We start from the raw sequence: 11839 nt of genomic DNA, 5'->3' as shown, positions 1-11839 counted from the left end.
GCATAAGCAGCCAAGAAATTGTTTCATGAAACACAAGGGCAAAAACTGCAAAGTGAAAGGTCTGTTATGCATCACCTTTTTGGTTGGTTCTGCTGGACAGATGGCAAGGTGGAGATGGGGCAGTGGAGGAAAATCAAGCCACTTAGCCAGGGAAATAAAGCATGCTTGAAGGGTAGGGAGAGAAACTAACATTTCCCACAGCCCTTTGTGGTCTGACATGGTCCTAACATTTGTGGTAGCATTAATTCTAAATAAGACAAAATGGTGTTTGTGATTCTGTGTTAATTAGATCTGGAAGACGCTTTTCTAAAATGCTAAAAAAAAAAAAAAATAGTGGAAAATAAACTCTTAGCAGCCTATCTGAATGACGTGTGACTCTCTTCCAGCAGCCAGTGATTTTAAGTTGAAGATATAAAGACCTAGATTTTATTCAATTTTACTTTTAACTTCAACCTTTCTGCAGGAATTTCTTTTGTGTTAACAAACAAGAACATACTTAATAAGCACTGATTTATTTTATTTATTTCTGCTCATTTAAAAAACACATTTTCAAACAATTTTCAAAGAAGTCTATGTTGTAGACAATTTTGACAGAGATCGTAGGAGGGTTATATAGGAAACAAGTACAAGCACCTGAGAAAGAAAAACACAGTGATAACACAATGTTAGCATAGATTTGAAAATACAACTAATTGTGGAAAAGTAGAATTGGAAAAGTCTCAGTAGGAGGATTTATTTTATAGTACAGTAGAATACTACTTAAAATTTATTTTATGTAATTTGGAGAAATTTAATTTTAAATGAATAAAATTTTTAAAATCCGCACTTAATTTATAATACCCTTAGATGTAAAGACAATAAAGCATGCTACAAATTAGAACACAAGCTTTGGCAATCTCATGGACAAATTTTGTACTTATTTTCATCGTACGCTTGTACATACAGTAAAGAAAGTGAAACATTTACTTAAGATGGTGCTTTAGCAAAAACCCTTATAAAGACAAACATACCTTTTCCCAAATAAAGAACGATCTGAAATTTAGTTTATCAGTACAGGAATGCAATGGACTTTATTATTTTTCAAAAATAGTTTGTTGGACTCTAAAAAAGCTGCAGAGAAACCCTGTCTCGAAAAACCAAAAAAAGAAAAAAGAAAAAAAAATAGTTTGTCGGAGTTAGATTTAATGTTTGAGGCTCGTATCAACTCTTTTTCTGAATAGGCCTGAAGTTCTGAGACAGCTTACATCTCTGTGTCACCAAGCCATTGGCCAATGGCCCCTTTTTCAAGCCATCCGTCTTTACACTGGTTGGAATTCCAGTGCAGCACTGGGTCAGGACCCCATTCTCCATTTCTTTTGTTGATCACAACTGGAAACGGCCTCCTCATCACCGTCGTTCATAGAGAGCGCAGTCTCCATGAGCCCATGCATGTCTTTCTAGCCGTGTTGGCGACTGTGGATCTGGGTCTCACTACATGTATTACCCCTAAAATGCTGGCTGTCTTTTGGTGCAAAGAACATTCATTTTGACTCCTGTCTAATCCAGATGTATTTTACTCACACTTTCCAGGGCATGGAATCTGGCATGCTACTGGCCATGGCCTTTGACCGCTATGTGGCAATCTGTGATCCTCTGAGACATTCTTCTATTCTCACTAAGAAAGTACTAATTACCATCATTGAGTTAGTAACCATGAGAGCGTCAGTCATTATCATCAGGTGTCCTCTTCTAATTAAGTTGCTGCTGACACATTTCAGGACCGCGGTCATCTCTCATTCCTACTGTGATGAGGAATACTACCATATGACTGTGGTGAAGCTGGCTACAGAGGATCTAAGGATAAATAAAGTTTATGGACTTTTTGTGGCTTTTTCAGTCCTTGGGTTTGATGTGATCTTCATATTCTTGAGCTGTGTGTGTATCTTCCAGGCTCTCTTTAAATTGCCACAGAAAGAGGCCAGATTAAAAGCATTCAACACAGGCACAGCTCACATTTTTGTCTTTCTCCAGTTCTACATCCTCACGTTTTTTACATCTTTCTTACACAGATTTGGCTTTAATGTTGCTCCTTACATTCACATTCTGTTCTCAAACCTCTATCTGCTTGTACCACCCCTGCTTAACCCTATTGTCTACAGAGAGAAGACCAAGAAGATTAGAGAGTTATCAAAATGTTTGCTTCCAGAGACTAAATTGGCAGATTCTCCAGACTCATATACTCTTTATAATGTGTTTAGCAAGCTTGCCATACAATATAAAACACTGTGATAATCTTTGTATTTATTGTATTTAATATGAGATAAGCACATACTTATAACTAAAATTATAAATTTTAAGTAACTGATATATTCATTTAAATACCATTTTAACTATTCTTCATTCTCATTTTTTATCAGAGTGGATAATACTTTCTAGGAAAAATTTATTTAGTTTTTAGTATTTTTGCAGGTGTACTTTATTCTTAAAACAAGAACAATTTTATACAATGTTACTCTAAGTTATATTCTTTTTATTAGCTATTACTGACATCAAATATTCTCATGCTTTCAAATACCAGATTCTAAACAATGGGTAGATTTTCAAACTTAATATTTTAGTTTATAATAAATTTCCAATTGTGTCTGTCACAATTAATAATTACATATTTGACTGTTTCTTTCTGAATAGAGATGGAGGAGAAGAAATTAGGGAGGGGGTTAGATGTGAAAGGGGAGGGGACAGGAGAAGAAAAGGGAGGAAAAACTGGATGGTATATAAAATAAATGAAAAAAGTTACTTAAATACAATAATAATTTTTAAATATTTGCATATAATATGGCACAATATGAATTAAAAATTCTAATCACTTCATATCTATTTGTTAATCATTATGGGTCCTATGCCATATTTTCTTATTAGACATATTTTCTGTGAAAACAAAAACTTTTATTAGTATTATTTCAATCATCTTTATATGTCTTAACATCTTGAAGAGTGACAGGTCATCATATTTTACAAAAACTTTCCATTTTTTTTTCATCGCTGTGCCTCAAAAGCACATGGATGTACTTTGGGGAAATAATGTTGTTCGTCTTCTCTCAACATTGGCATATAGTTTAGTAGTGGAACCCTTGCCTAGTGCATCGGTTCTCACAGGAAGACCTCTAAGTCCATGATTGTGAAACAGTACCTTCCTGTCTCTGTGCTATCATTGATTACATTTCAAAATAGCTAAGAAAGCACATCAGACAGGTAAAACTTAGACCCAAATGCTATCAAAACTAGGCTTCTGATATAATATATGCACAAAGAACTTATTCTGGTTAAGATTTCAATTGCAGTTCTTTTTGAGTATTCCAAAGGGATTTTCTGTCAGGGACCATTTTCTTTTTTCTTTTTTTTTTTTTTCTCCTCATGGTTTATTTTTTTATATTTAAAAATTTCCATCTCCTTCCCTCCTCCTCCCCCCTCCCTCCCCTCCTTCTCCCACTTCCCTCCCCTCCTTCTCCTCCTTCCCTCCCCTCCCCTCCACCCATACCTCCCCTCCCTCCCTCTCAAGGCCAAGGAGCCATCAGGGTTCCCCACTCTATGCTAAGACCAAGGTCCTCCCAACTCCCCCCAGGTCCAGGAAGGTGATCGACCAAGCTGAGAAGGCTCCCACAGAGCCCGTCCATGCAGAAGAATCAGAGCCCAGAGCCATTGTCCTTTGCTTCTCAGTCAGCCCCCGCTGTTGGCCACATTCAGAGAGACGGGTTTGGTCGCATGATCCATCAGTCCCATTCCAACTGGAGTTGGTGATCTCCCATTAGTTCTGTCCCACCGTCTCCATGAGTGAACGCACCCCTCTCGTTCCTGACTTTCTCCCTCATGTTCTCGCTCCTTCTGCTCCTCATCAGGACCTTGGGAGCTCAGTCCAGTGCTCCAATGTGGGGCTCAGTCACCTTCCCCATCTGTCGCCAGCTGGAGGTTCCCTCACGGTCCTGACTTTCTTTCTCATGTTCTCCCTCCTTCTGCTCCTCATCAGGACCTTGGGAGCTCAGTCCGGTGCTCCAATGTGGGGCTCTGTCATTTTCTTCATCTATCGTCAGGTGGAGGTTCTATGGTGATATGCAAGAAATTAATTCATCAGTATGGCTATAGGAACTGGCCTTTTCAGGCTCCCTCTCCTCAGCTGCCCAAGGAACTAACTGGGGGCGTCTCCCTGGAAACCTGGGAACCCCTATAGGGTCAAGTCTCATGACAACCCTCAGGTAGCTCCTTAAATTAAGATATATGCTTCCCTGCTCCCATATCCACCCTTCCTATATCCCAAGCACCCCATTCCTCCGAGCTCCCCCCATTCTCCCCTTCACACTTTTCTCTCCCCAACTTCCCTTGGCCCAGTCTTGCCCAACCCTCAAGTTCAAGTTCCCAATTTTGCCTGGCGATCGTGTCTACTTCCAATATCCAGGAGGATTACTATATCTTTTTTTGGGGAGTTCACCTTCTTATTATCTTCTCAAGGATCCCAAATTTATAGGCTCGATGTTCTTTAATTATGGCTAGAAACTGATTATGAGTGAGTACATCCCATGTTCATCTTTTTGGGTCTGGGTTACCTCACTCAGAATAGTGTTTTCTATTTCCATCCATTTGCCTGCAAAATTCAAGATGTCATTGTTTTTTACCGCTGAGTAGTATTCTAGCATGTATATATTCCACAGTTTCTTCATCCATTCTTCCACTGAAGGGCATCTAGGTTGTTTCCAGGATCTGGCTATTACAAATAATGCTGCTATGAACATAGATGAGCATATGCTTTTGTTGTATGATTGGGCATCTCTTGGGTAGATTCCCAATAGTGGAATTGCTGGGTCCTGGGGTAGGTTGATCCCGAATTTCCTGAGAAACCGCCACACTGCTTTCCAAAGTGGTTGCACAAGTGTGCATTCCCACCAGCAATGGATGAGTGTACCCCTTACCCCACAACCTCTCCAGCAAAGGTTATTATTGGTGTTTTGGATTTTAGCCAATCTGACAGGTGTAAGATGATATCTCAAAGTTGTTTTGATTTGCATTTCCCTGATAGCTAGGGAGGTTGAGCATGACCTTAAGTGTCTTTTGGCCATTCGAACTTCTTCTGTTGAGAATTCTCTGTTCAGTTCAGCACCCCATTTTTTAATTGGGTTAATTGGCATTTTACCATCTAGTCTCTTGAGTTCCTTATATATTTTAGAGATCAGACCTTTGTCAGTTGCAGGGTTGGTGAAGATCTTTTCCCAGTCAGTAGGCTGCCTTTGTGTCTTAGTGACAATGTCCTTTGCTTTACAGATGCTGCTCAACTTCAGGAGGTTCCATTTATTCAATGTTGCCCTTAAAGTCTGTGCAGCTGGGGTTATGCGCAGGAAACGGTTCCCTGTGCCCATTTGTTGTAGAGTACTTCCCACTTTCTCCTCTATCAAGCTCAATGTGTTCAAATTAATATTGAGGTCTTTAATCCATTTGGACTTGAGTTTTGTGCATGGTGATAGATATGGATCTACTTTCATTCTTCTACAGGTTGACATCCAGTTATTCCAGCACCATTTGTTGAAGATGCCCTCTTTCTTCCATTGTGTACTTTTGGCTCCTTTATCAAAAATCAGGTGTTCATAGGTTTGTGGTTTAAGATCCGGGTATTCTATACGATTCCATTGGTCAACTTCTCTGTTTTTATGCCAATACCAAGCTGTTTTCAATACTGTAGCTTTGTAATGGAGTTTGAAGTCAGGGATGGTAATGCCTCCAGAAGAACCTTTATTGTATAAGATTTTTTTGGCTATCCTGGGTTTTTTGTTTTTCCATATAAAGTTGATTATTGTCCTCTCAATCTCTGTGAAGAATTTTAATGGGACCTTGATTGGGATTGCATTGAATCTATAGATTGCTTTTGGTAGAATTGCCATTTTTACTATGTTGATCCTTCCAATCCACGAGCAGGGGAGATCCTTCCATTTTCTGGTATCCTCTTCAATTTCTTTCTTCAAAGACTTAAAGTTCTTGTCAAATAAATCCTTCACTTCCTTGGTTAGAGATACTCCCAGATATCTTATGCTATTTGTTGCTATTGTGAAAGGTGATACTTCTCTGATTTCCCTCTCTGCTTCCTTATCCTTTGTGTATAGGAGGGCGACTGATTTTTTGGAGTTGATCTTGTAACCTGCCACGTTACTGAAGGAGTTTATCAGCTGTAGGAGTTCTTTGGTGGAGTTTTTGGGGTCGCTTATGTATACTATCATATCATCTGCAAATAATGAAAGTTTAACTTCTTCCTTTCCAAATTGAATCCCCTTGATTCCCTTATGTTGTCTTATTGCTATTGCTAGAACTTCAAGCACTATATTGAAGAGAGAAGGAGAGAGTGGACAGCCTTGTCGTGTTCCTGAATTTAGTGGGATAGCCTTGAGTTTCTCTCCATTTAATTTGATGTTAGCTGTCGGCTTGCTGTAAATAGCTTTTATTATATTTAGGAATGACCCTTGTATCCCTAATCTCTCCAAGACCTTTATCATAAAAGGGTGCTGAATTTTGTCAAATGCTTTTTCAGCATCTAATGAGATGACCATATGGTTTTTTTCCTTCAGTTTATTTATATGATGGATTACATTGATAGATTTTTGTATGTTGAACCAGCCCTGCATCTCTGGGATGAAGCCTACTTGATCGTAATGGATAATTTTTCTAATGTGTTCTTGGATTCGGTTTGCCAGTATTTTATTGAGAATTTTTGCATCAATGTTCATGAGTGAGATTGGCCTATAATTCTCTTTCTTGGTTGAGTCTTTGTGTGGTTTTGGTATCAGGGTAACTGTAGCTTCATAGAAGGAATTTGGCAGTGACTCTTGTGTTTCTATATTATGAAATACCTTAAGGAGTATATGTATTAGGTCTTCTTGGAAGTTCTGGTAGAATTCCGCATTGAAACCATCTGGTCCTGGGCTCTTTTTGGTAGGGAGGTTTCTGATAACAGTTTCTAATTCTTCGCGACTGACAGGACGATTTAGAGCATTTACCTGGTCCTGGTTTAACTTTGGTATATGGTATTTATCTAAAAAACTGTCCATTTCTTTTACATTTTCCAATTTTGTGGCATACTGGCTTTTGTAGTAAGATCTAATGATTCTCTGAATTTCCTCTGTGTCTGTGGTTATGTCCCCCTTTTCATTTCTGATCTTATTAATTTGTGTGTTCTCCCTCTACCGTTTGATTAGTTTGGCTAAGGGTTTGTCGGTCTTGTTGATTTTCTCCAAGAACCAGCTTCTTGTTTCATTGATTCTTTGGATTGTTTTCTGTGTTTCTATTTTGTTGATTTCTGCCCTCAATTTGATTATTTCCAGTCTTCTACTTCTCCTAGGTGAGTCTGCTTCTTTTTTTTCCAGAGCTTTCAGGTGTGCTGTTAAGTCACCAATGAGCGCTTTCTCCGTTTTCTTTAAGTGGGCACTTAGTGCTATGAACTTTCCTCTTAGCACTGCTTTCATTGTGTCCCATAGGTTTGAGTATGTTGTGTCTTTGTTTTCATTAAATTCAAGAAAGACTTTCATTTCTTTCTTTATTTCTTCCTTGACCCAGCTGTGGTTCAGTAGTTGACTGTTCAGTTTCCATGAGTCTGTAGGGTTTCTGGGGGTAGCATTGTTGTTGAATTCTAATTTTAATCCATGGTGATCTGATAAGACACAGGTGGTTACTAATATTTTTTTGTAACTGTGGAAGTTTGCTTTGTTACCAAGTATATGGTCAATTTTCGAAAAGGTTCCATGAGCCGCAGAGAAGAAGGTATATTCTTTCCTATTTGGGTGGAATGTTCTATAGATGTCTGTTAAGTCCATTTGGTTCATTACCTCCATTAAGTCTTTCAATTCTCTGTTAGGTTTCTGTCTGATTGACCTGTCCATTGGTGAGAGAGGAGTGTTGAAGTCTCCAACTATTAGTGTGTGTGGTTTGATGGCTGCCTTGAGTTCTAGAAGTGTTTCTTTTACATAAGTGGGAGCTTTTATATTAGGGGCATAGATATTCAGGATTGAGACTTCATTCTGATGGATTTTTCCTGTTATGAGTATAAAGTGTCCCTTTCCATCTCTTCTGATTGATTTTAGTTTGAAGTCAACTTTGTTGGAAATTAGTATGGCCACACCCGCTTGTTTCTTAGGGCCATTTGCTTGATAAACCTTTTCCCAACCCTTTACTCTGAGTAGGTGTCTGTCTTTGTGGTTGAGGTGTGTTTCTTGTAAACAGCAAAATGTTGGATCCTGTTTTCGTATCCAGTCTCTTAGCCTGTGCCTTTTTATAGGTGAATTGAGTCCATTGATATTAAGTGATATTAATGACCAGTGGTTGTTAACTTCAGTCATTTTTAGTAGTAGAGTTTGTGTGTTTCCCTTCTTCTAGTTGTGCTGGTGAAGGGTCGCTAGATGCCTGAGTTATTGTGGGCGTTGTTGGACTCCTTGGTTTGTGATTTTCCTTCTATTACTTTCTGCAAGGCTGGATTTGTGGCTGCGTATTGTTTAAATCTGTTTTTGTCCTGGAATATCTTGTTTTCTCCATCAATGGTGAATGCAAGCTTTGCTGGGTATAGTAGTCTAGGCTTGCATCCATGTTCCCTTAGTGTCTGTAGCACATCTATCCAAGCTCTTCTGGCTTTCATGGTTTCCATTGAGAAATCAGGTGTAATTCTGATAGGTTTCCCTTTATATGTTACTTGACCTTTTTCCTTTGCAGCTCTTAATATCTGTTCTTTATTCTGTATGTTTTGTGTTTTGATTATTATATGGCGTGGGGATGCTTTCTTTTGATCCAGTCTATTTGGTGTTCTGTAGGCTTCTTGTACCTTCATAGGAACATCCTTCTTTAGGTTGGGGAAGTTTTCTTCTATAATTTTGTTGAATATGTTTTCTGGGCCTTTGAGTTGTAATTCTTCTCCTTCTTCTACCCCAATTATTCTTAGGTTTGGTCTTTTCATGGTGTCCCAGATTTCCTGAATGTTTTGTGTTAAGAATTTGTTAGATTTGTTTAGTTCTTTAATCTGTGAGTTTATTTCCTCTATAGTATCTTCAGAGTCCGAGATTCTTTCTTCCATCTCTTGTATTCGGTTGGAAATACTTGTCTCTGAAGTTTCTGTTCGTTTACTCAGAGTTTCCATTTCCAGTCGAGGGACCATTTTCTTTTCTTTTTTTTTTTTTTCATGGTTTATTTTTTTATATATTTAAAAATTTCCATCTCCTTCCCTCCTCCTCCCCCCTCCCTCCCCTCCTCCTCCCCCTTCCCTCCCCTCCTTCTCCCCTTTCCCTCCCCTCCCCTCCACCCATACCTCCCCTCCCTCCTTCTCAAGGCCAAGGAGCCATCAGGGTTCCCTACAGGATAGCAGGGGTCATTGCCCTAAGGATGTTTGTGGAGAACCTGCCCCACATCCCAACTATCTTGAAAACTATTTGTTTACGGAACCCGCCCATATTCCAACTATCTTGGAAAATGTTAATGGAATCACATGTTTTGGCTTACACACCAGGGGTACTGACTGATGACCTTTGCTACCCTGGCAAAGTTCCTGCCTACCCCTATATCCACCCCTTTCAAGGGCTATATAAGCTGTAACCTTCATCCTAATAAATGAGACCTTGACAAATGGAATCTTGCTTGGTCTCCTTCCTCTCTTCATCCCATGTCTTTCAGGTAGCGCCCCTTCAGAGAACCCTGAATAACTGACCCTGCTGGCGGGGTTACAGAGGCGCCTGAACAGGGACCCTGAAGTATGGCCAACTAACCGGACGACGAGGTGCAGTCCCCGTACAAAGGAAAATAAGGTCCTGATCAGCTGTGATACCCAGACAGATCTGCAGGACGAGGTAGGCGCAGGTTCATTGTCGTCTATAAGACATGGGACAATTGCTTTCAAAGGAAGAGAAATTCATACAGGAATTTCAACAGTCACTTAGGGAGAGAGGAATAAGAGTTAAAAAGAGAGAGATTTAGCCGAATTCTTTTGTTTTCTAGATGAAAAATTCCCCTGGTTAATTTTAACCAGCCCAGGTTTTCAACCCCAGACATGGGACAAGGTAGGGAAAGATCTTAGTAAAGTGCTAAAAAATGGAGATCCCATGCCGGAGGCTGTCCTCAGTTACTGGGCTCTTATTAGAGATGTAGCATAGAGAAAGAAATGTAGAAAAGCGGGACAATTTAAATCGGGAATAAAACTTTGTAAAACAGTTATATATGTTATATATATATATATATATATATATATATATATATATATATATATATATTGGTAACTAAAGGGAGTAAGAATGGAGCAGGAACAATGGCAGAGTTATTGAGAATTAGTAAGCGTGATAGATGTAAAATTGCAACTTTTATTGCATGCTAAATGAGTAAAAAGGGTAAAGAAAAAATGATTTTTTGCCCAAGAATCAACAAGTTACCACTGAGATTGAGGAGCCACGTGCACACAGTCAGCTAACCTAACTCACTTGCGGGTAAAAGGCAAGCAGGAGCAAAAGTAAGTTTAGAGAACAAATTTAACCTCACAGTCTATAGAACAAAGGAGAGGATTCAAAAATTCTGCAATTTTATGATTTACAAGTTAAAATAAAAAATATAGTTAAAAATCCGCCCGCCAGAGCTGGGGAAGGCAGTCTAACACTAACAGGCAAAGTGAGCCTGTGTCCTACCCCCTGTTGTGCGGAGCAGCTTCAGCTAAAGGAAAAAGGACAGGTTTAAATTAAGGTAGCCTCTGAGATAAGCAAGTTAAAATGCTGTTTTTCATTTCACAATTTTGCTTCTTTGTCAAAAATCTGCTGTTTGTAGGCAGGTGAATTTGTATCCAAGGTGGATTGATTTTAGTACTGTGGCTCTGTAGTAAAGTTTAAAGTCAGAGATTGTAATGCATTCTGAAGTTCCTTGATTGAACAGGATTTTAAGATTGTTTAGGCTATCCTGAGTTTTTATCTTTTCCTTATTAAGTTGAGGATTGTTCTTTTGAGTTCTATGAGAAATTTTGCTATTAAATCTGTAGGTGAGTTCTGTGAGAAATGTTGCTATAATTTTTAATGGATATTTACACTGAATCTGTAGAATCTTTCAGTGAGATTGTCATTTTTGCTGTGTTTCTTCTACTTTCCCAAGAATATAGAAGATCTTTTTATTTTCTAATGTCTTAATTTTTTTCTTAAAAGGGTTAAAGTTCTTATCATACAAGGTTTTCCATTTGTCTGGTCTGCTCTTGGGTGGGAGTCGAGTTGTCTCAGCTTGTGGTCCTTTCCTGCTGCCAGGTATTGCTTCAGGGTGGACTGCTGAGACTCAGGCCTCTTACTAAATTTATCAAGGGCCAAAGTTATACTCTAACAAGTGATAATGCTTAAAAATAAAAAAAAAAACATTTACCCCTTCACAAGCAGAAATGACAGGATCCAAACTTCTGTCCTGCTTTCTTAGTTACTCCAAGATATTTTATGGTATTTATGGCTATTTAAAAGGATGATGTCTCATCCTAGGTGTAAAAGAGATACATTTGGGTTGTATTCCGATTCTGACTATTATAAAGTAATTCTGCTGTAAGCATAGCTGAGCACATGTCCTTATGGTATGGTTGAACAACTTTTATATTTAGGCCCAAAAGGGGTATTGCTGAGTTTTAAGGTAAATATTTGCCTATTTTAAAAAATAACCATACTATGATCCAAAAGCGGCTGTGCTAGTTTACACTTCCAGCAATGGAGTTTTTACTTTACCCACATTTTCTTAAGCATAAGTTGTTAGTAGTAATTTTTGATCTTGGTCATTTTTACAAGAATAAGATGAAATCTCAGAGTTTTGATTTGCATTTCTCTAATGGCTAAAGGATGTTATG

General features: G+C 38.6%; 1 protein-coding gene across 1 annotated transcript; it reads left to right on the top strand.

Annotated features, from left to right (window-relative positions):
- The first annotated feature begins 1271 nt into the window (after nucleotides 1-1271).
- LOC119818396 (olfactory receptor 52A5-like) lies at nucleotides 1272-2268 on the top strand. The gene is given in 2 exon segments (XM_042055649.1): nucleotides 1272-1522; nucleotides 1524-2268. Coding segments are annotated over 2 exon segments (996 nt in total).
- Nucleotides 2269-11839: the final 9571 nt, after the last annotated feature.

Source organism: Arvicola amphibius, chromosome 1 (assembly GCF_903992535.2).
Source record: "Arvicola amphibius chromosome 1, mArvAmp1.2, whole genome shotgun sequence".
In the NCBI taxonomy this organism is placed as follows: Eukaryota; Metazoa; Chordata; class Mammalia; order Rodentia; family Cricetidae; genus Arvicola; species Arvicola amphibius.
The sequence above is the reverse complement of the archived record's forward strand: the minus strand, read 5'-3'. Positions and strand labels throughout refer to the sequence as shown.